The sequence below is a fragment of the Patiria miniata genome, unplaced genomic scaffold (genome assembly GCF_015706575.1).
Source record: "Patiria miniata isolate m_02_andy unplaced genomic scaffold, ASM1570657v1 HiC_scaffold_24, whole genome shotgun sequence".
Lineage (NCBI taxonomy): Eukaryota > Metazoa > Echinodermata > Asteroidea > Valvatida > Asterinidae > Patiria > Patiria miniata.
The window spans coordinates 539181-566756 of NW_024037063.1; the positions used below are offsets into that span (position 1 = coordinate 539181).

The 27576-nt window shown below is 41.2% G+C and overlaps 2 protein-coding genes across 6 annotated transcripts; one reads left to right on the forward strand and one right to left on the reverse strand.

Moving 5' to 3' along the window:
- LOC119732585 (tRNA methyltransferase 10 homolog A-like) lies at window positions 1-27334 on the reverse strand. 4 transcript variants are annotated; one of them, XR_005271572.1, is made up of 9 exons: window positions 27191-27334; window positions 26573-26763; window positions 25629-25800; window positions 24454-24603; window positions 23705-23851; window positions 22847-22952; window positions 22227-22422; window positions 5469-5576; window positions 1-1636 (listed from the first exon to the last, which is right to left on the reverse strand). XR_005271572.1 is itself a non-coding variant. In XM_038206155.1 (7 exons), the coding sequence occupies exons 2-7, from the start codon at window positions 26755-26757 to the stop codon at window positions 22232-22234; spliced, it is 951 nt and encodes a 316-aa protein (XP_038062083.1). In that variant the 5' UTR covers window positions 26758-26768; window positions 27191-27334; the 3' UTR covers window positions 21265-22231. The 4 variants fall into 4 exon arrangements, 1 of the variants encoding a protein (XP_038062083.1); XR_005271570.1 differs by having other exon boundaries at window positions 26573-26768; XR_005271571.1 differs by having other exon boundaries at window positions 26573-26768; window positions 27169-27334.
- LOC119732584 (protein TBATA-like) lies at window positions 7434-18624 on the forward strand. 2 transcript variants are annotated; one of them, XM_038206154.1, is made up of 7 exons: window positions 7434-7594; window positions 11614-11855; window positions 15121-15384; window positions 16174-16418; window positions 16806-16887; window positions 17415-17723; window positions 17971-18624. In XM_038206154.1, the coding sequence occupies exons 2-7, from the start codon at window positions 11633-11635 to the stop codon at window positions 18189-18191; spliced, it is 1344 nt and encodes a 447-aa protein (XP_038062082.1). In that variant the 5' UTR covers window positions 7434-7594; window positions 11614-11632; the 3' UTR covers window positions 18192-18624. The 2 variants fall into 2 exon arrangements, with proteins under 2 accessions (XP_038062082.1, XP_038062081.1); XM_038206153.1 differs by lacking the exon at window positions 15121-15384 and adding an exon at window positions 13873-14139 and having other exon boundaries at window positions 7436-7594; window positions 17971-18622.
- Window positions 27335-27576: the final 242 nt, after the last annotated feature.

The following is a 27576-nucleotide window of genomic DNA, read 5'->3' on the forward strand; positions in this document are numbered from 1 at the left end:
ACTGCATGAAAACCTGAAATAAATAAAAAAATTACCAAAAATTAATATTTATTTATTTCTGATCTTTTATCAGGGTAGCCCATTCACATATGTGGTCTTCCACAGGGTCCTGAGCATATAAATATAAATTAATTAAACAAAAACTAGCAATTTAAAGATTTAAAAATGTATAAAATATCAAAACAGACAGGAAATTTAATATAGGCCTACCATAACCGAATATTCCTTAAATAAAAAGAGACGTTAATGGGTATACAACATAAACAATACAAATGTTTATATGAAAAAGACAACAGACAAAAGTGTAAATTAAGAAGTTAATTTAAGAATAAAATCACAAACTAGGCCATGTAAACAAAAATTGGGAAAAAAATGTAACTAATCAAGATGATTGTAACGCATGCCATAGGCCTAGCAAGTTTTAAAATGTATTACCCAAAATTAAAATCGAATAATGTGAAACTAAATTAAGTTAGAAAACAAACATTTAGTCGACTTTGAATTCATATTCACACCCAAACCACACAACAATAACTTGATAATTACTAAATTAATTCACAGGGAACTTGTGGCAATTTAAGTTTAAATTCAAAGATGTTTTTTAGCTTACCTGGTATGGTGAAATCTTGTATTCCTCTCCTTGTGGTCTTGACAAGAGGCATTCGAAAACTTCCAGAGGGAAAAGTGAACTCAAGTCCTTACTTCAAAATGCGCAAACAAAAATGCAAGTAGATTCGCTAAAACATCGCTATGTTCGATTTCGTTCGTTTCAAAAATTGCGCATTAAAGTTTCAACTGATCCAGTTGAACTCATGGAGACCAACGATGAACCAATTTACCATTAAAAATTCTAGCTTGCACAATTTTTTAGCCTTTTAATACAGAAAGTGTCCCACGAGTAAAGGATCTATTTACAATTGGCGAATATTAATTTAATAGCAGAGACCAATTAAAATGATTTAAATCCCTCATAATTCTTAGACTTCACTGCCCTCTTGCGACCAAAGTTACTTTAATAGGTAGGAACACAGTTGTCCGTTGCATGGAGGGTAAGAACGCTGTTGTCCCTTGCATGTAGGGTATTGTGCGTTGCATGGAGTGTAAGAATGCTGTTGTCCCTTGCATGGAGGGTACTGTGCGTTGCATGGAGGGTAAGAATGCTGTTGTCCCTTGCATGGAGGGTACTGTGCGTTGCATGGAGGGTAAGAATGCTGTTGTCCCTTGCATGGAGGGTACTGTGCGTTGCATGGAGGGTAAGAATGCTGTTGTCCCTTGCATGGAGGGTACTGTGCGTTGCATGGAGGGTAAGAATGCTGTTGTCCCTTGCATGGAGGGTACTGTGCGTTGCATGGAGGGTAAGAATGCTGTTGTCCCTTGCATGGAGGGTACTGTGCGTTGCATGGAGGGTAAGAATGCTGTTGTCCCTTGCATGGAGGGTACTGTGCGTTGCATGGAGGGTAAGAATGCTGTTGTCCCTTGCATGGAGGGTACTGTGCGTTGCATGGAGGGTAAGAATGCTGTTGTCCCTTGCATGGAGGGTACTGTGCGTTGCATGGAGGGTGAAGTTCTGTAGAAGGAGTTCCTGCCAGTCATCATCTGTTTACCAATCACACTGAACATACTGAAGACAAAGAAGCTTGGGGAAAAGGAACAACAAAATATAATTTAATTCATGTCATATGAAATCGTGAACAACACCTCTCAAGTAATGACTCTTTGACAGCTTGATAGGGTACATGTAGATTTTCAAATTTCTCTGCGAGAAAAAAATGCTCCAAGGTTTTCATCAAGATATTAAAAAAGTTGAAATATATTGAATTAGCTTCATCCATGGTACAGTGTATGAAATTTACTTTCAAATTTACAATGGCAACCAATTGAATACACTTTAAAAACACTCATTTTTTTACCCAAACACTTTATAAAGTATTTCATTAGCCCCCTCAACACTTTGTCAAGTCCGAATCTTAATTATTAAATCAATGAAAAACTTCAGTTCCAAATTGTAATGCAAGTTTTATTAAATATTTATAAATAGACTGACCCCAGAGTCATCTTCATTGTTAAAATGCATACTGTCACCTGAAAGAGAAAATTATAAAAACAGGTGGATACCCTCATATGAATAAGCCAAAGATTTTCCCGCAACACTTCAATTTGCACTATTTACCAATCCCTCTGCCCATTTCTATTTTGACCTCCCCCATCCCCAATATTATGTAAGGACAAACATGTATGTCCATGGGTTATTGTCAATATACACAGTGACATCGTCTGCGTAGTATCTTCTGCGTGGTACAGGTAATCTCTGTAGTGGTCTGTGATGGCCAATTTTCAAACAGTGCCATTTCCCTCTTGTGATGCATCTGTATGGAGAAACTGAAGATGGAAATCTAGATGATTTTAGGGTTTGCCCAGTGCTTTCTTCACCTTGTAGGTAGTAACCAGGGCAATGCATTTCACTCACTCACTCAGCTGCAATGACAGCATTGTTCTGTCGCGCCGGCCTCCTGTGCCATCGTCAAACAGCTCGGTTCCAAATGCTCTCTATCTTGCTTGGTCAATCCAGTTGATTGATCGGCCTCTGCATGGGTTTTGTCCAGCCAAAAGCTGGGGGTTTACCATTCCAGGAGTCAACAGCAATACCAAGTGCCTTCTTGGCTGGGGTGTTGTCATCCAAGCGTACAAAGTGGCTAAAAGGAAGCCATCGTGGGCAGCCGTGTTCTGGAGGTGACATTGTTATTGCTGAGAAAGTCAAACCAGAGAATGCCAAGGATGGATCTCTGACACCTAAGATGGAAGGACTCAAGCCGACTCCGCAATCAAGGAGAGTCCAGGTTTCTGACCTGTATAAGAAGACAGGGATGACACATGTCCGGCGTAGGTTACTTATCGCAGAAGATGCCAGTCCGAGCCATCTAAGGATGTCAGGTCCACTACGCCTTGTGTTGGAGATCTTACTGCCAAGGTAGATAAAGTCCTCAATGATATCCACAGGTTGCCCGCAGACCAGGATGTGGGACAGGGGGTACTTGTGATTTAGCTTCTAAACTTGGATCTTTGTTAACGCCATGTTTGCGGACTCACTCTGGAATGACTCAAAGAGAGTTTGTTAGGTCTTCGGTCTTATGACTGAGTAGGGCAACTTCATCCACATAATCCAGGTCAAAAATTGTATGCTGACCGAAAGTGATGCCTGTACCTGTAGTGGTCCTCTCGAGAATTCATTCCATGGCATGGAGGGTGCCAGGATGCAGCCCTGCTTGACGCCAGATCATGTTCGGGAACTTCAGAAACCTTTCTTCCTTGGCGCACCATGGCAGTGGTGTCAGCGTAGAGATCTCTGTTGAGGTCTAGTAGACAGTCAGAAACCCCTATACTCTGAAGAGCTTTCCAAAGTGCAGTCCTGTCAACAGAGTCAAAGTCAGCCTTCAGATCAACATAAGCCTCAGATAACGGTTGGTTTAACTCTTGGTACAGTTCAGACAGAAGGTGGAGGGCGAGGATGGCATCCACTGTAGAGCGACTGGCTGTGAAGCTGGATTGTTGTTGTCATCTGTGCTTAAGTAAGCCAAGATTTAGCCAGGCCAGGAGAATGAGGGGCAAAAAGACTTTCCCTGGGTGCTGGGCCCATAGCTGCTGCATTCAGAACGGGAACCTTTCCCTTTATGCAGAGTGACAATAATCCCTCTTTCCACTCTGCTGGTACTTTGCCCGAATGCCAGAAATGGATAAAAGGCATGGCGCTGATCAGACCAGTAGCGTACTTCAGAAGCTCTGGGGGGATGTGGTCAGGCCAGTTGCTCTGCCATTCTTTAATGGCTGATTTTACCTCTTCTAGTGTTGGGGATCGTCAGAGGTACCCGAGTTTGGACAAGGGGGAGCTGGGATGTCCATAGCTCTGCAGGGTGGGGGAGGCAGTGGTTGAGAGCAACCTCAAAATGTTCTCTTCATCTATCGAGTGTCTCTGTACGTATCCACACTGGTTTTGTTGATGGTGGAACTCGCACTGCGCTCTGATTTTGGGCGGAGTTCTTGGATACTGAGCGATCCAAGAGGGCAGATTTAAGGTTACGACGGGATAAGCTGTTATTGATGCTCTTGATAATGCTCTTTACTGAGATTCTCAAGGTAAAGTTCTCTGTCTTGCTTTGCTGTAGCTTGGAAGACTGTGGTCACCAGCCCGACATTCCCCACTGCAGACCCATCTTGATACTTGGTACGGCAATGGTGATGCCGTAATCTGGCTGGAAAAGAGTGGCAGCACCAGTACAGAGAAGTGTTTTCATATTCCAGATGGCAATACTTCAAGTAACCAGACTGCCTTTCAACAGTCCACTGAAATACTTACAAAGTGTGTAGCATTAATAACTTAATTGCCTAATGGCCCGCCAACCTACCGCTGGTCAATTTTGGTCAGAGACCTCCCAAAACACTGGTCCGACAAGGGTGTCACTTCCAAGAGCAGGAGCTTCAGTCAACAGTGCTTTCTGGTTCACCGGAACACTAGGCGGGAGTAATATGACAGTAGTTATCACTTATAACACCCCAGACCACGTGTCTCTGCCAACCACTGAAGGGGGAATGCTCAAAGAAGTCAGGGATTTTAAGTACTTGGGTCATGGGTCAACTCCACTCACAATGATATCAAAATAACAAAGGCCCGGTCAGCTCTAAACAACATAAAGTGTAGAGCATTAATATGATGAGAAGGTGAATATGAAGGGAATGTGAAGATCAGTATTTTCTTGCCTCAGACGAGTCCGTCGTGCTCTAAGGCTGTGAGTGCTGGGCCTTAACCCCAAATATGCTTGCTCCCGGTTGTGCTCAACATCAGCTAGCAAGACCATGTACCCAGCTCTGTCCTTTACGGAGATCTTCCGAAGGATGGAGACACGTTGGCCTATCTGTGGACGGGTTTAGCTGGATACTGTTATCATCGTGAACTGCCTACAAGCCAGTTCGTTCCCTGGGAGCTGCTACATGGCACTAAACAGTGAGGCAAACAGAAAACCACCTTTGTAGGGGTGATCAAAAGGGAAACTGGATCTGACAATACTAGTGATTTGTCCTCCATGCATGGGAGATCAAGACTATAGGAGGATCAAAGCCTGCTCTCTCCAACTCTACCACCTGACTGCACTGCCACAGGCTCCGGTTAATGTCATCTACACAGGGGACATTTCTGGCTGTGTTGCCTAGCTTGCAAAAATACTGCCACAGTCAACTTGTATTTACAATGGGCAAAGACATACATAATAGCAAAAAATACAATGACAGATTAGGAAACCGATAAACTTGAGGTATGTAAAACATGTACTTATAAATGAGTTGTATATATATGTTAAATAAGTTAATCATGTTCATGAGCCTTATATTTTTTTGATGTGATAGGGTACATAACATTTACGACTTACTGAAAAACTTTCCAACCCCCATGAAAACACAGAGGAGATAGAGCAGATTACCTTTAGTTAACAGCCTTCCCCCGCCACATCACAGCTCAATCCGCCCAACTGCACCACCTCCCATTGTCTTGACCAACTACCCCATTGCTTTCATTTGACATGGTGACTCTGAGGGAAAGAAAAAACGTCTTGTAATTGGTCAGAAAAGTTAAAGCGCCCTCAGATGACAGCAAAGGATGTCAGACGACAGCCAATGATGTACAGATGGCCCAGTGGAAATTCTCTTGGCGAGCAAACTTATCGTAAATTTCACCAATTCGTGTGACATTTCAGGGATTTTCAACCAGTGCCTCAGTACCTGACCATGTCAAGATAATCATACATACATTGTAATGAATTAATGGGGCTGAAATGTTCGTTCATGACAGGAGAGTTGGGAATTAAAAAGAAATTGAAAATTGTTTTCGCCGTAGCAATTTTACTTCAATACGCCTTTCTCAATTCAACACTTTCCCCTCCCCCCCCCCCCCCGGTCGGGTCAATTTGTTAATAAAACAGCAATTACTGGACTGACTCACAGTATACTAAAGCAACTTCTTGATTTTGAAAGCAAAAAAAACATGCAGCTATTATTAAACAGATAGCAACATACCTCGTACACATCCGAAATGGTATGGTTCCACACGACCACCATGCACATGACTCCTCCTGGTGATTCCGGGTTTTCTAGGGTCCAAAAACTTCGTACGAGTCCGTTAATGAATAAATTCGGAGCTAAAATACTTCTTTGGTTGCTCATAAACGACATCAAATCGTTTGTACACGCGGATGCTCAATTTAAAGAGATAATGTATCGGCTGAAAAAACCACGTAAGTTACGTTCGTGCATGCCATGCCGCCATCGAACCGCTGTTCATTGCATTTGGGCATGCGCACTACTCTGAAATTTAAGCGCGCGGATGACGGCGGTTTTTTGCGCTTGCAGTTGACGACACGTGGGAAGCGGCAAGTATTTTCGGGTGACAAGCATAGCCTACTCGCAAGAATTTAATTAAATAATAATTTACAAATCCTATTACATTGTAATTCAAAACGAAATCAAATTTGCTATGAATGGCAAGAGTGGATACATACAAGATCATAAGGGTTCACTTCACACTAGGCGCACCCTATCCATGGGCGTCGCGAAGGCCGGGCAAGGGGGCGCTTGCTCCCCCCCCCCCCCCCCCCCCCCGGAAAAGCAAAAAAAAATAGGAGAAAAAAGGTGGGGGAAAAGAGGCCCGAAGTCAAATTACTGTTAATTTAATGGGTGGGGGGGGGGGGGAAATGTCCCTGCCCAACCTCGAAAATGATAAATCGAGAATATGCTGGAAGTACAGGGATTTCGGGGGGGGGGGTGTGCTTTGTCCCCCTCTAGAAAAAATCCTGGCGACGCCCATGATGACCCTAGCATATGTCCTGATGATTAAGCATCCATGATAACTTCAGTTAACACGGGATGGAATAATATATACTGAACATTTCCTTTCTGGTTTTATTAAATTATTTGCAGAAAAATTTCATAAACAGTTTTGAAAGCCGGCTGCTATAACCTTGCAAAAAGTACAGGAGATCCCGGATGTGAGATGCTGACGTTTTCATTCTTAAAAAAAAAATCGATGTCGCCGGATGTAAATAATCCTTACTCATTGATCAAAGATTTGCAATTTATAGTTGATTTTAGATCAATTTTGGTTGGATGCAAAATAAAGGCGCGCAGGCTATAGGCCTACTCCTTTCTCTCCCGAAGGATTATTGCCATTACTCAAATATGACAAGACAGTAAACATGTTAACCAGAAACACACCAGTTAATCCGAGAGGGTAACCTACACTTCAGCACCCGTGCCCACAATGGGATGATCTTTCACCCCTTTTGTCCCGTAACTTTGGGATTTGTTACCTATTGAGGTCGAAAATCGATTGAGTCCGCGACCCTGTTTGGGGCTACAGGGGAGCTCCGTCCCTTAGCAACGGGTCACAATCACCGTACGTGCGCTAGCACCCCACACGTATTCATGCATGAAAACTATCCCAACACAAACCAGACGACCACAGACTGCGCTGCCAGAGAAACTATTTCCCCCGGAATTTTCTCTTTTTTGGAAACTTTGTTGCCACCCGAAGCCTGATTTTCTGACTGAAAAGGTAAATAACTCTAAACTTTTTTTACTCGTGATGTTAGAGTTTAGTTTTGGGGGGAAATGTGGGTTTGAAATTGACGGGGAATTTTGGTTAGTCGAGTTGGGACTCTGCAAATCACACACAAAAATGTACAGATGGTAACAGGTGCGTGCATGTACGTTTTTATTGCCTCAGAATGGGACAAGTGAATGTCGCGAGGGATTAGTAATGTTTTATCGAACGGCTATGGCGAGCAACCAAAACATTTCCTGTTAAAGTCTAACCCAACCTTATTTTTTGTAAGTTGACATAACGGACTTTGAAGCTGTCACAAACCGATTAAAAACATTGGAGGTGATTATTTGATCGACGATAAAGAGATAATTAGATTTTGTGGCGTGGAATGGATTACAGGCGAGCGGCGCGCGCGGCAACAACCGTGAAGGCGTCAGGATAAACAAATGCCAATGATATGTATACAGCTAGAATGCCCGAAGGTAGTTTAGAATTTCGTTCTAAGAAAATCCGAAGTTATTCTCTCAAAAAAATTGCAGTTTCTGTGTATGAAGCCAATCAGATATTCCTCTAAAGCAGTTGTCCGGTATCCAGGCAAATGGTATTAAAACAAAATCCTGTTAAAAGTAAATTTCTTTTTGTATTAACTTTGGAATATGTGACATTTAGTTTCCAAGCGATGATGGTTCATCCAAACATTTGTACTTCAGTGGTCCGATACATTCCACTATGTTAAATTTGAACATGAAATAATTTTAATCCAACAATCCAAATTGACTGCTGAGATCCAGTCTTTCATCTTTAGAGATTAAAACCTCAATTTATATGCAATTCTGACATGCATGTAAACTACCAATTTCAGAAGTCAAAATGTCCATTGAAAATCTCTACACACACGTTCACTGGCAAACCTTTGCTCTTTATGTCATTTATTGTCTTTTTATCACATCAGCAGGCATGGTTGTCAGGATTCATATACAAACTGTCTCCCACGTAGAATTTGCATTTGGAGTCACTTCAGGGTCCAAAGTTATGTTCTAAACTGAGAACAAGTTGAAAAATTGTCTGGGGTGGCAAATAAAACATAGTGTCAGTGTAGAAAACAGCATTATTTGGAAAATAAAGATTTTACCTGTTGCTATTAGCCTAAAGATGTCTGATGCTAGAATTGATCACACTGATTTTAAAGTCAAATATATTGCAAAATAATTCAGCAAATTTATTTGACAATTTATTAATCATCTCAGGCATGCAACTTGGAATTTTGAAAAAAAATGAGTAAACTCCAAACTACAAAAGACTCTGTACAGTATTTTTTTCAATTTTCATTGGAATTCATGAGAAGGAAACATCTAAATAAGAAAGTTTGTGAAAATTGTGCATCTTAGCCTTAGGCAAATATTATATGTAAAATCAGTGGAGGGTTATTTGTCCTCTTCACTTTTTCAGTTAAGCAGATTTTCTTATAATTTGTTCTGCAGCTTTTTTGATGATTTGAGTCCAATCTTGGTGACCAGTCTGGAAAAATGAACTTTGAAGTCATAAAATTTGTATTAAATGAGCATTGGTCTAAATTCCATTTCAACCCAAAGAAACTTGACCAGAAACCAGAACAGTGCTACCGTAAGCTGTAAGATGTAAAGTTGGGACTGACAATCAAGCCAAACTTATCTTGGAAGTTTACCCAAAGCAAAGTTCCCGTATTTACCGTTTGCAGTTTCATGTTGACTGTAGACTGGTAACTGTTTACTGTTGGGAGACAAGGCATGCACTGTATTCTTATTGTTGTGTTGGTACACCAGTGCTAATGCCTCTGCAAATAAAAACTAATGCCCTAGTGACCAACAGCTAAATATTATTTTTAAAGTAAAAAACAGGTTTTATAAACAAACAAAATTTACCAGGGGTGGAGATGTGTGCAAAGGACTGGCCTTATTGACTCTCTCTGATCTTAAAAACAAATCATTAAAAAATCTGACATCAAAGTGTACCTTTTGATTTAGTTTGACCAAGGACTTAAATTTATGTCAGAAACAGCAATCTGTAAATTTTGAGACTATTTTCCATGTGATACCTCTCAAAACTAGAAATTTGTTTCTGAAATAAGAGAAAACACAAACTTAGCATGCATTCTAAGCAATAGTAAAAAATTGTTATTTTTGCTTGACATAATGTTTTGAAATGTGAATAGAGATACAGTAGTGTCATTCTGCCACCCAGTTTAACAATCTTTTAAAAATGTATTGAATTCTGGAACAAAACAAAAAATAAAATATTTGTGAATGCAACACTGACCAAATGCAATATCGTGGATGAGAAGTGTACACACTTCACAAATTCACTGCACAACATATTGACTGCGTGAGAATTCAACACAGACAAAAAGAGTTGATTAATGAGTCTTAATAAGCTTTAATGAAAAATCGGCTTGATGATACGGCAAGCATAATTCACATGGGGTTCTTTCTTATTGTCTTTTCATTTCATTTATTTATGACTTGTATTCAATTAATTTTTCATCAACAATTTTTATTGTATTTCACTTTACATTAAGTTGGAATTTTTCTTTACATTCCGACCTGAATTTGTACCCTTTTCTCTCGCAACATACATGTATTGCTTCTTCAATAATCCAACAGTTTTGATGTAAATTGCAAAAAAAGGAAATATCATTTAGTTTGAATAAATGAATCGTGCAACCTCAAAGTAAAAATATCCATACTCATCGCAGCATTCAGAAATAAAAAAAATACTTTATATTCTTAGTTGGAAGTTGCTCACAATGAAGGAAAAAGTATATAAAAATTCAAATACTAGTGCAGTGCTGGATGTTTTGACACTGTACCAGCAGAAGAGGTTTTAGAATACATTGAGTCTCCATTTGAAGCATAAAGTGGGAGACGAGAATTATAAAGAATCAATTGTCTACTCGCAATTTTTACTGGCATTCAAAGTGGTTGAATTCCCATGATTGATATTTCTGATATGTGATAATAAAGAGCGCCCTGGGTTCAATTCTATAGACCTGTGTTTGCATTCGACTCAATGCAGAATGATTAGGACGGGGAGTTGGGTAGCATACTTCACTGTAGTCAGGGGCGTGTAGGGCCATTATGTGAAGAATGCAAACAAAAAATGCTGATTTAATACTTGACCGTGGTCGTTTTATGAGTGACGTTCGCTAGCCTTTACTGCTGAGGTCTAAAAATCAAGATATGAGCAAACACTACATGTTCATGAATCCACATGAATTCTGTGTATCACTACCATGTTTGTCATTAATACCGTGTTTGGGAAAAATTGATGAAAGATGTAGTACCACTGCTTTGCTTGTGTACAAAGTCTATGGAGAGTTAAGTGCATTTTAAAGTATTTTCTAACAAAATTGAAAATGTTTCTCAGTCCTAGATTCATGTCTTTTCAACATTGTTTGCAATGACATACCTTCATTGAGATCATAAATGAGGAAAAAAGTGGCATCAGGATGCAAAATTCTTTCCGAAATTGAATATGTGTGTGTGAAAGATAGGGGGTTATTATTAAGTAAAGCCAATAATCATTTTATTAGTCAGACTTCAAAGGAAGAGTCATCAAAGTGACTCAAATAACGACATAGCCTTTGTAATTTGTTTAGCAAACATTGTGTTTTTTGCTTTATAGTTGGTTAAAAAACAAGGCTGCTATAGCCAACTCAGTAACTTGTATGTAAGTTTGGGCAACCTACAGTTTAGCAATGCCATAGAATTGTTTACAATTGCACGTCTGCTTTTGTTACAAAATGATGATTACTTGTAAAGCTGCTAATATGTACCTGACACAATGACAGGGGAATGTTTCTGAAAGCAGTTCAGAGATCCAAAATAAGGTCCAGTAAACGGAGGGGAAAATAAATAGGGGGCAGGGGGAGTGCGCCCCCCCCCCCCCCCTGCCTGTACCCTTTGACCTATACCTGTAAAAAATCTCCCTTAAGTCAACTTTCATATTTGGTTGATATATTCATCTTGATTTTTCCAACTTGGTACTTCCAGAATCCACCCAGACTAAAGCATGCCCGTCTTCACCCCGTCCAACGGTGACCCACTGGTAGTCCGCAGCACGCTGGGCGTGGTGCCAGAGAACAGCGCCAAGGGCCACCACCTGCCGATGACCCGCAAGGACTTCGCTGGTAACCGGCCGGCCACGATGGCCAGCGCCAGGTTTGGCAATCTCAGCCAGAGCGCTTTCTTTGCCCGACACAACCCACATCCCGGCAGGGTCAGACACATCAAAGGTAGGCGCCAATACTGGCTGGGAATCGCCTGAGTGCTTTGATGGATTCATTAAAGCTAGAGTCCATCATTTGCAGCTCTCCGAAAAGTAACTGGCGTAATTATTGTTGAAAAACAAACTTGGTTGAAAGATAGTAAGGGAACTAGACTCCCTGTGAAATTATTCTTTCTGGGAAGCTGTCATTTTGAAGTAATCAACGAAAGAAGGCATTTCCAACGGTGATTCTTAAGAAGCACCGTAGGAAAATTTAAATTAGTAGTTTGTTTTGTTATTCAGCGCAGCGCGCACAAGTATTGGAACGACGCACACGCGCGCGCGGCTGTTGTAATTCGTCGGATCAGTGCGCGACGTCGCGTATAGCTGCAATTCAAAACAATTCAAAACATGATTCAGTAACTTTTGATTTGAAATTGAGATCTTAGAATGCTGTTTTTCTCGGAATGTACAGCTGAAGCTTAGCTGAAACTTCATCAGGTTAGTTGCTCAGTGTCCTTCATTAGATTTTGAACTCTTTTGTTGCTTCAAACAAACAAAATGCACAAATTACAAATGATGGACTGTAGCTTTAAATAAATAAACCTAAACAAATATAGAAAAGAATGTAAAAGATGGCAAAATGGTGCTAGAGGACCGCATTCCAACTTATTTGGTGCTAGAATAAATTCCACCTCAATATCTGTCCGATCAATGTTTTTTCGATTTTTATAAGAAATTTTGATAAATTCTCCCTAAGATTTATTTTAAGGCATATAGGATCATTTGCTTTTCATGCACTTTGTTCATTTCCAATAGTAACACCACTCAAAATCCAAAGAAGAATGTTAAACCGAACCTCTTGAAGTTTCAGCACAGTGGATATTATACTTTTGAGAAAACAGTGAAAAACAATTCTCAACCTTTTGATCACGAAACACAATTTTGTCAATACAACTTTTTATTTCCAATGATCAGTCAATTGATTTTTTAAGGTTACATTTTGGATAAATCCAGTGATGCTACATGTATACGCCTTTAAGTTAAACCAAATTCTCCATGTTTGTTTTAAAATCAGTTGCTCAAAAAATAAATTCCCTACTCTAATTGTCACTGAAAACCGTTTTTGCTTACAAAACAAGCTGTATCAATTTTTTTGTCACTCTGTTTTAAAAAAAAAAAATATGCTACAAATTTGGTGCTGGGAATGTTTGAAAGCGGATGTGGCAAATGGGGCGTTTGAAACTGGCAGGAAATCAAGCCAGCTGCCCACAGACTAACAGCGCCTGGCCGGCGAGCAGTGATGACTTTGTGGACGACGTGTTTGATCAATCGACTGGTTTGTTCCGTAGCTATCAGACAGGCACTCAATTGTGTACGTTGAACGAGGCACGCTGCAGTTTACAAATGTTGTTAGACTTTACCAATTGTTTCCTGGTTCAACAAATGAGCCCACTTTCATTTGATTAAAAAACTAAAATAGTGCTGCAAAATTATACACCTGCACAAAGAGGCAAAGGGAATTATTTGGAAGGATAAATTGCTCTGATTAGACTTGTGTTTCATGCATGATTGCATGTAGGTAGCTTAAGGGAAACTGGTGAAATTTACAATCAAAAGTGGTAATGTCGTTATTGGTGGGACACGTGCAATTCAGTCATAGAAATCAGTTGCATACACTGTGAATGAGAGCTGTAAGATTTCTCCTTTGAACTGCCAGACTCACAAAAGATATATTTCATGTTGGGCATCTTTATCCAAAACAAGGTAGCGTATTAGGGAAACTTGTGAAGTGTGCAAACAAAATTTGTTATTTGGTTATTGGTGGGATAAGTAAAATTCAGTCATAGAAATCACTTTCACACACTGTGAATGAGTGCGGTAAGATTTCGCCTTGAACTACAAGACTCATAAAGACATATTTCATGTTGGGGATCTTTAAACCAAAACAAATGAAATTGTTCTTTTCATTTATTCAAATCCCCGGGTTTGATTACATTGCTTTTTATTTTAAACTAACGTGTGTATTCCGTTGATCTATGCAGGTTTGCTTGACATTCCAATCTGTTCCGTCCACGACGAAGGCTTCGTCGCCAACCCCCGTCTCCAAGTCCGAAGGCCCGCCACCGGCACGCTAGACCAGACCCGCATGTCCCTCCCCGCTCGACTGCCGGTCCAGGCCATAAACTACCACCCCAACCACATCAACCCCCCTTTGCAATCCCACCGGATCAATCATATCGATGCCCAAAAGCAGTACCGCCGTTTCCCGCTCTCCATGCGGGAGCGGGCCGACCCTAAATTTGGCATGAGTAAGTTAACTGCACGAGGCTCTATTTTTGTATCGCTATAGCTATCGTTGTACTGCATAACCCTCTACTAATTCTTTGTATTGCATGGTAGTGTAATAGTTTCACTAACTGTACATGCAACTAATTCATCTGGATATGGAGATATACTAACACACTACATTTTTTTTACGCTTAAAATGATCCCAACAACAAAAGCTACAATACCATATGTTTATTTCTCCTAAAAGAAGCTCTATGATATTCAAATCTGCAGCAATTCATTCCTGTCAGTAGAATCATAATCTTGTGCCATCCATGCAATACAAAGTAATGCTTCTTTAATATTTTTTTGGCCCAGTTCTGCTATTGATAGGAATAAGGTTACAATACCACTTTAGAGAACTCCACTGTTGTATCACCTGTTCTCAACATCTCTAATACAAAGCTTAAAATCATACCCACCTTCCCCTAAAATCATGAATCTCTTATAAACACAGCCCTCCTTGATTTCAACCCCCTTCCCTTTGCAACCTCCTCAAACTACTGACATCTTAGAGGGCCTGTATGGTGTCACACAAGACTACTTATTTCATAGACCTAATGCCAAACAAGCATGGATGACTTTCATCTTAGTGATGAGGCATTACTTCTTTCTTGCATCCGCTGATAACTCATCAACTATCGGAGAATCAGTCCACAAGATGGTTCTTCAACTGACTCTCATCTCTCAAGCATGTCTTTCGTCAACTCTTGTATATACTCACGGCCGTGTACTGTACTCAACCTTCGACTCGAGTCATCGAGTACTCTTAACTCATCAACTACTCATGCCTGGCAAGTAGATTTACTCAACTGCGAGTCTGGTCTTCAGAGAGTGTGCGGGCCTTCTCCGATCAAAAGATGAGGGTTGCTGCGACGAAGCTTTCGATTGGACGGTCGATGAGGAATCCACCATGTGCACTCGGCAGCACTCCCTCAGTGAGCGTTTTTATCAAATCTCAGGGCTGAACGATATCCCCATCTGTGCCGTCCATGACGGGCCGGCCCTGATCAGCAAGCAGAGCCGTGACCTTCTCCGGCGCCCCTCCACGGGAGAAGACCGCCGGATGTACGCCTACCGCATCCCGGACGTCAACCCCCACAAGTACAGAATCCACAACCAAAACCCCACCCTCAACTCTCACCGCTACCCTATCAACACCCTGACGGGACTCAGCACGTACCCGCTGGGCTTCAAGGAAAAAGCCGATCCAAAGATGGGGCTCAGTGAGTGGTTTTTGGTCTGTTTGTTTTCCCCTGTGTGCATTTGGTCAACGGTGTGCCGATTTGCTGTGGTTGTGATTTTACAACAGGAATTGTGTAGCGGAAATAGAGCATTTCACAGTCCAATTTAGTTCCATTTTTTGATGCGGAGTGACCATCATTTCAGCTACAAATACATGTGTTTCATTCATTCAACCAGGTTCATTCTAATACCATTGTTTCAACATCACCCGAGGTGTAAATTCCAAAAAAAATCATTTCAAGCTCTGATCGTTCGCACTGAAAAGTTAACAACTCATCTTGCTGTGTTTTTCTAGTATTTACATGACCTGTATTTAAGCCCATAAACGACTATTTTAAACTTCTTCAGTGATGTTTTCCATCTTTTATTTTCTGTTTGAAAAAGCTGCTGCCATCATTCTTTCACAATTTTCAAAGCTGAAATGAAAATTCAATCATGCTCTTTACATTAAACATTAAAATTAACATTTCTCATGTTTCATAAGCTGTACGGGAAGGAAACCACAATATATCTGACTGGATTTGTTTATTAGATAGTAACTCTAAACCTTGTCCGGTTTTGCACAAAACATTGGAAAATCATGGAGACTGCAATCCCTAAATCAAGCTCAGGATTGCAAGTTAATTCAAAATCAATTCTAAAAAGAAGAATTCTGAAACAAAAGTTTCCAAAATATTAAAGGTTTTTAAAGAAGTTTCTGGTTTTGGCATGGGCTGAACATGTATGTTTTCTAAACTGCAATAGTTATCTCCCCCCCCCCCCCCCCACAGTCCCCCTCACGGACCTGTGGCGCGAGGAGCTTCGTCAGCTAACAGACAAAGCAGGCCTGGGTCTACCCAAGGAGATCAAGGAGCAACAGGAAGCCCAACCCAAGAGGACCAGCGTCTACTCGGCCGACACAGGCCGTCTCATTCCGCCGCCGTCCAGGGCCATGTCCAGGGGGTTCTCCCGTCAGAAGCAACGGCCCAGGGACCTGTTCCATCACATCGCCCCGGAGGTTGACCAGGAAGCACTGGTAGGCACATTGGGCATTCATTTCTGTCTTAGGAATACTCATAGACCCTTGACAATAATGAGCAAAGATGATCATGCATTATGATTTACCGTAGAATTCTGATTGAATGTACCCTAGTGTTAGTCAACAATGGTTGCACTCTAATGGACTTTTCGGAACCAGTCTAATGAGGCTGGCCCAATCATTGATTACCAATAGCCACACACATTGTAATGCACAGCGGAGGACCAAGGAAATTCTTGATATCGTTTCAACAGCTACAAACATTTGAACTTTAATAAAATTGTCATATGCAACATGTGTCAAATTTCAACAATGGCCACTGTGAAAACTATTTATCATGAAGTGATTTTTCCACTCAAATATCTTTGCTTGTTTGTTTCCCAGGTGATGGAGATGCTGTGTCAGATCCTACAGACAGATTCCATCAATGCTGTACAAGCTTGGCTCTGCTCAGCTGGACAGAGAGGTAAATAGGCATTAAGAATTCTTTGGGGAACGAAAATCAGTTCATCTGCTGTTCTGATACCTTTGTTTTGCCATCAGCGCACAGCAGATACAGTGATCAATGTATACAAAGATCACACAAAAAATAGGCAACTATGACTAGGCAGACTTTGAATTATGCTGCCAGGCCATGTAAATTCAATTCTTTACGAGGTATTTTGATAACTATACATCTTTTGCATCACCGCATTCCCCTTTATATATATTTGTATGTGGAATACATGTTGAAAGCATTTACTGGGAAAAAATTTGATTTAGTAACATCACCTCCAATCATCTACCTTCTCATTGTGCCATTAAGAAGCTGCTGCAAAAACCTCCGAATCGATGTAGGCGCTGATTAATGTTATATACAATCCTTACAAACCATGAAGTGCTGGGGAAGGGTTTTGGGCAGTACCAGTATACTATACGGAATAACAGGTGCAGGTAGGGTGCTCTGGGGTTGGCACAGCTTCTGTTAAAATCGACATTTCTTTTACAATACAGAAAAAGATCTGGTGCTGGACATGATCCGCGGCGCCATCAGCAACGAAGAGGACTACTGGAAGCGGCACCAGAACCCCGAGTTCTACGACATGGCGGCTGTAGAGCGCCCTCGCAGCCAGCCGCCGCCCATGATGAACCTCCAGAACGGCTACGGGGAGCTGGACAGGCCCGACCCGACACTGCATGAGGATAGCCAGAAGAGGAACGGTACACCCAACGGGTACTCGCGCTACTCCTATGAGCAGGAGGCGGACAGGAGAAAGATTGCCACTGCCGAGAAGAAAGGAGAGACACTGTTCGGAGGAGAAGGTAGGTTACTGATTTGGTTGGAGGGATCCTTTAACATAGTTTAGCATTTTCCTATTTTGAAAACCATGGAGCAAGTTTGATAAAGACCTGTGGTGGACGAGACCTGTAGAAGAGTTTTTTCCCAAGTTCCCCAACGTACTGAAATATAAGGTTGTACAACAGGAATCTAGCCAAAGCACAAAAGATGTGCTAACTGCTTACTTTGAATAAGTACTGTTGAGAAATAACAATTTCTTTCTTCAAACAGACCACCCAGCTTTAAGACAGAAGAGCGGCAAACCCGACATCTTCAAGATTGAGCACGATCAGCGGCCAGCGACTCGCTCCAAGTCCCGGGCAGCAGCAGCAGCAGCAGCTGAACAACCACCCCCAGTCCAAGCTCCAAAGACTCCAACACTTCGCTACATCTCAACACCAAAAGACGGAGGACGGCCCTGGAACCCTGAACAGGCTACCGTAGTTAACTGAGGTTTGCAAACAAACACATGTATTTATTCCCTTCATTAGACTCTGCGCACTGCGTACCGATTTCTTGGTTTAATATATCAGCCACGACAGACAAGCTGAAACAGCTTGATGCTAATTGCGCATTGTTTTAATTCTGCTCAATGAAGGCAATTCATTTTGTACTCGGCAGAGTTTCTGCCTTCCATAAGCACATTCACTTACTTCTGAACTTCAGGGTGACTTTGCGGGGAATACCATTTCGGACATTAGATCTAACCTGTATTTTATCAAAACTTCTACACCTTGCAAACTTTGTGCGTCATCAGTTTAACCCTAACTCCCTACTTAGTTTTACGAAGTACAAGACCGTGTCTGTCAAAATCCATCACTCACTCTGCATCACATAATGCTTCAGGACCAAATCCGTTGAAATTCACCACTGGTGCTGGTGGATTTTGATGGACTTGGTACACATGGCTTATCTGCCAAAATCCCCCAAAATGGGGGAGGGGGATGGATTTTGATAGAGTTGGTATTAGGCCAAAAAAAAAATAGTCGGTCTCTGGTAAGACCGAAGTTCCGGAATTGATGCGGCGACGCGGGTTTTTTTTTTTTTGGTGGCTTTTTTTTTTTCAAGCTTGTATTGTACAGACAAGGTGGGTACTATTTTGCTTTTTCGTGTCATTATACATTGGTGTCCTCAATAATTTGCCTTGGTGCCCTTTATCATTTGCCTTGGTGCAATTTCCCCATTCCTTGGTGCTCCTTGGTACAAAAATTTGAGGAGGCGCGGCAATAGAGGGCGTTGTTGTAGCTTCCGTGTTAATTAAAAAAAAAGAAAAAAGGTTGACGCGCATGATTAAAATCGACGCGTGCGCTGACCAGAGACCGAGTATTTTTTTTGGGGGGGGGGCCTTAAGTTAGGGTTATTTTAAGAAAGTTAAACAACACCTTGTTCTTGTAAAAGTAGAAGAAACACTATGAATTTGAGTCAAACTCGGTACAAGCAATGTACATATTAACAGTCCACATTCAGAAACACTGAAATGTTTTATTTCCAACTTGGTGTTGGCTTTGTGTTTTTAAGAATATTTGCATGCGTGTGGCACAAGAAACTACTTTCTAGCATTTTAAAGGGAAATTTAATAATGGTGGTTATTGCATGTATGGAGTGTTGCCTTTGAAGTTTTAAAATATAAATGCTACCCTATATGTTACAATTCCGCAGGTATTAAAGGCCAGTTTGTGGTTATTTTTGAAGTTCCGAGTTTGTTTTTTTAAATGCACTTGAATTTGATACAACGTTGATAATGGTTTATCTAGTCTTACAGATCTTGTACTCTAGTAATTTTCAGTTCACTATCAATGTGATTACGTAAGATCACCCAAGGCAGCTGATGCGAACATGGCCACTACTCATTATGGACTTGTGTATATTCTGAGCATTTTTGTGTTGTTTAATTAGAAATTCAGACAAAAATCTACAGGTTTGACTTTTATTTGTATTATTACAGTCCACAGCGAAACAGTTGCCCATCGAAAGGTAGCATTTACTGACCAATTTTTCAAACGATTTACTTCGCTTCGAATGCACATGCAGTACCAATGGCTGGATCGGTTGCCAAGTGTGTGGCATGATCCATCACTAGGTTAAATCCAGTGACCTCACTCGCTATTACATAACACTTTGATAGTGAATAGTAACTGTCTTATTAACTCGTCTAGTATGAAGAACTTGATGAAGACGTCATACTTGTCAATTTTTCTGTACTTGTTGTAGTGGCTTTCTCTTGTTGGTTCCTGCTTGATGCAGAACACAAACTGTGCTCCAACGTGCCTTTGTAATGTAATAATGACTAATCCTATGTACATTCATACACTGTATGGCCCTTTTCACACTAGAGCCTTTCAACCCGGGTTGAACTCAACCCCGGGCCACCCCAGGTTGAGTTTTTGATTTTTCAACCCCGCATTCAATCCAGCATCGTTTCACACTTGTTTCATGCAAATCAAGCTTTAGATGCTCAGTTACTACTGTTTTGAACCCTGGCAAGAATTTCAACCCGGGTTGAAAATCTCAACCCTGGTCTGGGGCAGGGTTGAGTTCAACCCGGGATAAAATCAATCTCGGGGTTGACGCAGGGTTGAAATTCTTCAAGTGTGAAACGATGCATGTTTTCAACCTTGCATCAACCCTGCGTCAACCCCGAGATTTGTCTAGTGTGAAAAGGGCTGATGTCTACAGTCACAAGTAGTAGAAACATGGTTGGAACCAGGGTAATCAGCACGAGTGTTTAGGGTCAGCGGTAAAAGGCTAAAAAATAATGGGCAATGACCAAAGTTGTTCACGGTGTTTGTGTCGATTTTAACAAGTAAATACACTGTTCTTTTTACACTGTACATAATGTATCTATAGAGCTTCTCAAAAATACACTTCTATGTTTTTGTAAAGAAACATGCGTTTGCGCAATATTTTTTTTCTGTTGAGGTTTAAGAAAAGAAGGTTTTGTAGCGATATGAGTGGAATTATTCATATATTGTGTGTCACTGCATGCGTCTTGTAATCTTAATATTCTGTGCTTACAGGGTTTTACAGGTTTTCATTACTAACTTGGTGAGCACAGATTTGTGATCATAAATGCAGAATTCTATAAATAACAGCGCCAAATATGTCCATCAATGGACATGGCATTATCGCAATACCTCATACATATTCATAACTTTGAATTTTCAATTTGTCATCATGTCATGCCAGCACTTACAGTATGCAAATTTGCAATGGGTGGAATGTATCGCAAGCTTAAATCATGAATATGCATTAGGTACATTTACAATGAATCAAATATACATTGGAATGCAAATAGCCTATTTGGGATAGGATGGACACAATACGAGGGCACTCTTTGCTTCAGGTAAACTCTTTGTATTTACCCGCATTTACCCAAATTTACCCAACCAAAAGTGCGACCCTCATATTGATTGTGTCCACCATTTCTCAAATAGGCCTATTTAAGGGTAAGTTCGTCTTGATATAAGAATCTGATCAACAATAACTCCAACCTCAACCGCGATGGTTCTTTGACAATTTCTTGCATCTGGCGGCACTTTATATCATGGAATATTCCATTTATTCTCCGTCCAAATTAGATTTGTATCAAATGTTTATAATTACACATTTTTATGTGCCTGCTGGAATTATGTTTACTTTAAGAATGGAATTAAATTTTGAATGTTGACCCCACCGTTGTTCTCTGTAAATAACACTACATGTATTCAAATCACCTTTTTACAGTACAATTTTGACTTCTTGATTGTAAAATGCAAATTTTTGTCACTTCTGAATAAATAAAACAAAAATAACTGTGACCCCTGAGTGGAACTATATTCAACTCTGTATTTTTGCAAGGATGTAACCTCAATCCTGCAAACTGCTTCCATGTAAAAAAAAAAAAAAAGCATACAGCCTCAATCCTGCAAAATCCTCCATTATTTCTTGAATGTGGTCCTTGGAGGGGTGGCTCAAGGCACAAATTCATGGTGCTGCTTAATTAACAGTAAGCAGAAAAGTTGTGCTAACTTAAGCAGGAAAAAATCTGCTAACCTCAAGCACTATTTCACAGCGTGGATGTGCTAACGGTTGAGCGACCATGGAGATTTCTACTATTAAGTCATTGCTTTTAGCAACTTTTTCCTACGAGGTAAGCATGCCTTTTGTGTGCTAACTGCTCATGGTCTCCATGAAATAGACAGAGGTTCTGTTAGCAGAAAACCGTGCGCTTAGCAGCGTCGTGAAATTGGGCCCGGTTCTTTCCGAGAGCTGAACATGGAGCAAGATTGAGCTAGCTGAAGTCCAGTATGGCACTCCTGAGACTACAGGTTCCAATGTGGCTCCCGTCATTTTCTCTGATTAATACTGATAAACGTTTTTGCAAAAACAAAACAGACCCAAATGCAAGTCCCCCATGAAACTTAATTTATTGACCACCCTGTACAGTGCACACCACAGAGAAAAGTGTACACGTCAGAGAAAAGCGTACTCTAAAACTTAGCCTGTACCTGTGCTAGCTTGTACTGCCCTCCTCTGTCGCCTCTCCTGACACCAAATCAACCTTGTCAGAGGTCACGGCATCTGAACTTTCACCTTTGGCCTCTGAGGGATCCTTGACAGTTGCAAGCTTCCGCTGGGGTAGGACCCTCAGGAATGCTTCCTTCCAGTCTTTTGTTTTGATGAAAGCCAGGAGTATCTCGTAAACTGTTGACGACAAGAAAATTGTACCAAATTCAATCAAAAAAAGGAGTTTGTAATTTGGCACAAATTGAAAATTGAACACATTTACACCCTCTCTTGGCAAAAATGTGTCAGTGACTGTAATGCAGGGGCACTGTATTGCTCAGTTTTGAAATGTTAGCTTGCAATTGGAAACGATCCTATTTTGGGTTCACTCAACCATAAAACATTAAAACGGAACATTCTAAGTATTAGGAATTTTGAAATTCTCTCATCAGGGCATCTTAGTCCTGACTGGGACTTGTAATTACCTAGGAAATTTTGCCGGAAAAAATTGTAACTCAAAGTCCCAAAAAGGTATCTTTTATTTACTTAATATAATAATGGGATTGGAAACGAACTTTCATGCTCAATAATTTTGTCAGGTACCCATTTTGAATGAGCTTACCATGATTAATCGTCAGGACTTTTCTGTCTCTGAGCATGACGTAGTCACTGATGGGCAGTTGGGCATGCGACCAGCCGTGTTTCTCAGCGAGTGCAAAACAATGACCCTGAAAACGGAAATATAAAAAATGTGGTTAATCAAAACTGAGAGTTAATGTTTGTGATAAATACGATGGAAATGCCTAGTACAATGGAGGTCGCAAACCTGTTTAACCCTAACTCCCTAGGCATTTTTTCTAGTATGTAACCTTAATCCTGCAAAATCCTCCAACCGCCTCCATGTAAAAAATTGCATACAGCCTCAATCCTCCAAAATCCTCCAGCAGTCACTGTCAATATGTTGAGGCAGAGCCAGTGACATCCTGGAGCAGTGCAGAGGATTTCAAGTATAATCTAGGTCTCAATCTATGCACGGCTGAGCATAAACAACACAAGGTCCGGCCAAGACCTTGACACAGTGCATCCTCCAAAATTAGCCACACGTTTTTGCCATGTAGTCTCAATCCTGCAAAATCCTCCATTTTGCAAAGAGGATTTTGCAGGATTTGGGAAGGTTAGGGTTAATGCCAAGCAAATAATTGTATGCATAGTGTAAAAGCATGCCTGGTGCATCAGTAGATCAAGAAAGCTCATACTATTAATACAGGTACCTTATGACATCACATGAAATTATGGTTTCAAAAATGTTTCTGCCAAGCGTGTATTGCAAACCTAATGGCTACAAACCTTAGCAAACATTATGAGCACAAACCTTGTTGATGCAAAATTGTTTCTGCTGAGCAAATATCTTTGTGCTTAGTGTAAAACTACCTTCAGTGCATCATTAGGTGATAAATCCTCTTGATGATAATATTAATACCTTGTGATGATTGTGATCAACTAGACCTCCAATGATGTACACCTTGTCTGACTGCAGTTCTGTCAGTAAGTTGGGTGATTCTGACGACAGATACACAATGTTGTCCCGGCCAAACGTCGCCTCGGGTCCATCCGTCTTCCAGTGAACCTGCGTATTCAAAGGGGTGAGAGTGGCCTAGTGGTTAGGGTGAGTGACTCATGATCAGAGGGTCAGGGGTTTGAATCCAGTTGCTGGCCATGTGTTGTGTCCTTAGGCAAGCCACTTCACCTCCACTTGCCTCTCTCCACACAGGAGCATAAATGGGTACCGGCATTAGCTGGGGAGTAACCTGCGATGGACTGGCATCCCATCCAGGGGGGATAGAAATATTCTCAGTTGTTTCATGCTACTGAAACCGGAGATAAACTCCGGCCTGATGGGCCACATTGGCTTGTGACAGACTTTACTACTACTTTACTACATATTCAAAGAACAGGTCAATCGCTTGTAATTCAGTCTCAAGTGAAAGTCAAGTCACAAGCTATTTGTATGAAGTCAGAGGGAACCTCAGTTTGGCGCAGTGGTGGTTGCTTTCCTCGCCTTCCACCTCTATCGCCCAGGTTCGATTCCTGCCCTAGTCCACATGTAGATTGAGTTTCAGTCCATAACTCATGTCCATAACTTTTAGCCTTACTTGTGACCACACCCCCGAATTGTGATTTGACGCGAGATTGATTTGTGATGGACTTGACCTAGACTCTGCTACTTACATCCCAGCTCTTGTAGCCAGTGATGACCTGTTCGCTGATCTCTTGGAATCTCCCCACCAAGCCGCAGATGTAGAGCTGCAGCGGCTTGTTGGTCAGGCTGCGGTTCTCAGCGTAGCACCGCTGGACCTGCTTGCAGAGCTTCTTGATTTCCTGCCAAAGGGGACAGAATCACAAGACAGATAACACAGTAGCACAGTGATACCGCGATTGCTATAACAGATTTGAAACGGTCAGCCAGTCTTAGCGAGCTTGGTGGTCAAGTGGTTAAGACATGAACAAGCAGAAGGTAGTGGATTTGGATCAGTATTGTAGCTGAACCATCACAGGTTAGGGAGTCAGGTTGGCGTAGCGGTACTTTCCTCGCCTTCCACCGTTGTGACCCGGGTTCGAATCCCGCCTGGGCCAACATGTGGATTGGGTTTTCAGTCCCTCCAGCAATCACTGTCTTTATGTTGAGGCAGAGCCAGTGACATCCTGGAGCAGTGCGGAGGATTTCAAGTATAATATAGGCCTAAATTTATGCACGGCTGAGCATAAACAACACAAGGTTTGGCCCAAGACCTTGATACAGTGCATCCTCCAAAGTCAGCCATCACTTTTTGCCATATAGCCTCAATCCTGCAAATTACTCTATTTTGCAAAAAGGATTTTGGGCGACTTGGTAAGGGTTAGGGTTAAACAAGCAGTACTGAGCACACATAAAGTAACATTGACTTTGGAAATACCAATCCTTTTTTGGTGTAGCACACTAAATTCCATAAAAGGTTTAGCTTGCATTACTAATTTTCTTGCACTACCCAAATTAAGTGTTCCAATGAGACACTATTATTAACAAAAAAGAAAATCGGCCAAAGTTAAGTAAAAATTAAAGAATCAATTTCCTGCTTTAAATTTTAAAAAGCAGCATTTTAGCCGATTTTTTCCAGTAATTTCGTGCCACAATTTCGTGCAGACTGCTGACCACATCATCTCTGAGTGCTCCCTCTATCGCCCACCAAACAAGTACCATGGTCTGATTGATGTTGATGCAGATGCAGCAACTCGTGAAGTGGCTTCTCAGCAAGCATCCAGAGATCTAACAACTCTCTTGGTTTTTTTGGTTTCACATGCAAGAAGAAGTGCCACATTCATGTATTACCCCTCAAACCATGTGATGTAATGTGCACAAAACCTACCAGGTCATTCATGAGATGGTCGTAGGTGCAGTCGATGGCCACCCTGACATCACTAGCCTCAGGGTCGTTCATCCGTCGTTTCTTGATGCGGACTTGGCCGTCGTCGACAACCTCCGGCATTCCTTCTCTCTCCTGAATCTTCTTCAACTTTCTCTTCTCCCTTTCCTTCAGCCTGTAAAGGTTTAAAGAGGGGCGATGGTGCTCTCGTATTAGTTAAATTAATCATTAGCGACCATCAGAGTGCTTCAAATGAAATGTATGCACCAATGACAAGTGGTCTGCTGTACCTTTAAGATTGGTTCCGAGCTGTTTTTCCCTATGCACATAAAATTGCTGGGCTATAGTGAAGCAACAATTCCCATCTACAGGGGGGTCCCAAAAAAGGTTTATACACTTTTTAAGAGGCAGATTTCTCAAAATTGAAGAGACATGTTGAAATTGTTCAAAGATATTCCTTAACTACAAGATCTGGGTCGTATATGGTGAAAACAGCATTGAAAATAAAGCTCAAGTTAAGAAATAGCGGCCTTTTACAGAAGAATTGTCCAAACTAGTTTGTTCATGTCTGTGGCAGTCATAATGTAGACCTAATTACAATTATTGCAGTTCTTTGTGCGGGCGGTGCTATATTGTGTTGACCATATCTCACAGACTTGCAAGTGGACATACTGGTTTATGACCATCTTTCTTTAAAGTATCGTCATTTCTTAATTTAGGCTTTATTTTCAGGGCATCGCAAGTTAAATTTGAACGTATTTGCACCGACGACGCCTGACGCTCACCTGAAGACACGGTGGCTATAGCTTTTGCACATTCAGAAAGTCCTGTGTATTTTGCGCCGAACCAGTACAGTACAGAATGCGCACGCTGTGTGTCCTGTCCACGAAGCTTTCAAAAGAGGTGAAAAGGCGCCCTCTTTTGTTGGCGCACAGAGCCCATAGTACCTTTTGGCCATTCTTCTTTCCTTCCAGTCTTCCATTTTCATCATTTTCTTCATCTGGTTCTTGGAGACAGGCAACCCTGTACTGGTTGGAACCTCTTGCTGCGCAGCATCCTTCCCATCCTGATTGCCTGACAGTGCAGCATCACCATCGTCTGCCTCGGGTTTTCCCTCTCTGGTATCTTCCATGAGGTTCTGTCCTGATACAAAAAAAAAATGAGAAAATCCACTAGCACACAGAGAAAGAGAGACAAAGAGAATGAGGGTGTTGCAGAGTGGGACTTTGACAGGATCTCGAGTGCTTTGAAATGTGCAAAACTATAATCAGGCCAACTTTGCTCACTCTTCATGCTTTTTAGCCAGCAAATTTCTCCAAAATTGATCATCTGATCATCAATTTTCTGTGCAGCTTACATGCATGTGAGAGTTCTAAGTATTTTCAAAAGAATTTTGAAGCATGGGCATTTAGCACCGGGGCATCCAGCTAGCTATGGAGGTGAGCTATGCTAGCCTGGCTGCGAATTAAATTTGCAATCGCAGCCTGGCTATGTCCGGAATCTAGACCAACAAAAGTTACCGATTATGGCCCTACCTACGCACCTAGTAAAATCACACAACTTACATTCACAACACCAGCTTCGAAACAGGGTTTTCAGCAATTTTAGCAAATTAATTATACCCCAGGCTTTTATTAACAGTAAATGATTTCAGCTCATCTATCTCTGTCTTGCAATCCACACCAACCTAAAACCTCATGTACCACTACTACTTGTGTACTTTTTGGCCATTTGCATGGCGCCCTCTGTTGGTGACACATCTGCCGTTTGCTTTCAATCAAAGGAGTTTTGTTTCTCTTTTTGCTTTTTTGCTATCGAAAAAGAAAAATAAGTTTGAGTTCTCTCTTTGCTTTATGCAATCGAAAAAGGAAAATGAGTTAATATTTTTTTCTATTTTAGTGAAGTAAGCTAGGGTTTCTGAATCATTTACTCTTCATTTAAACATAAAAAG

Coding starts and splice junctions, on each gene's coding strand:
- LOC119732584 (XM_038206153.1), top strand. CDS start 11,633: ATGCCCGTCTTCACCCCGTCCAACGGTGACCCACTGGTAGTCCGCAGC. Junction 16,419..16,805: donor AGGTTGACCAGGAAGCACTG/GTAGGCACATTG, acceptor TTTGTTTCCCAG/GTGATGGAGATGCTGTGTCA. Junction 17,724..17,970: donor GACACTGTTCGGAGGAGAAG/GTAGGTTACTGA, acceptor TTCTTCAAACAG/ACCACCCAGCTTTAAGACAG.
- LOC119732585 (XM_038206155.1), bottom strand. CDS start 26,757: ATGGAAGATACCAGAGAGGGAAAACCCGAGGCAGACGATGGTGATGCT. Junction 24,604..25,628: donor ACCATCTCATGAATGACCTG/GTAGGTTTTGTG, acceptor CCCCTTTGGCAG/GAAATCAAGAAGCTCTGCAA. Junction 22,423..22,846: donor AGTCCTGACGATTAATCATG/GTAAGCTCATTC, acceptor TGTCGTCAACAG/TTTACGAGATACTCCTGGCT.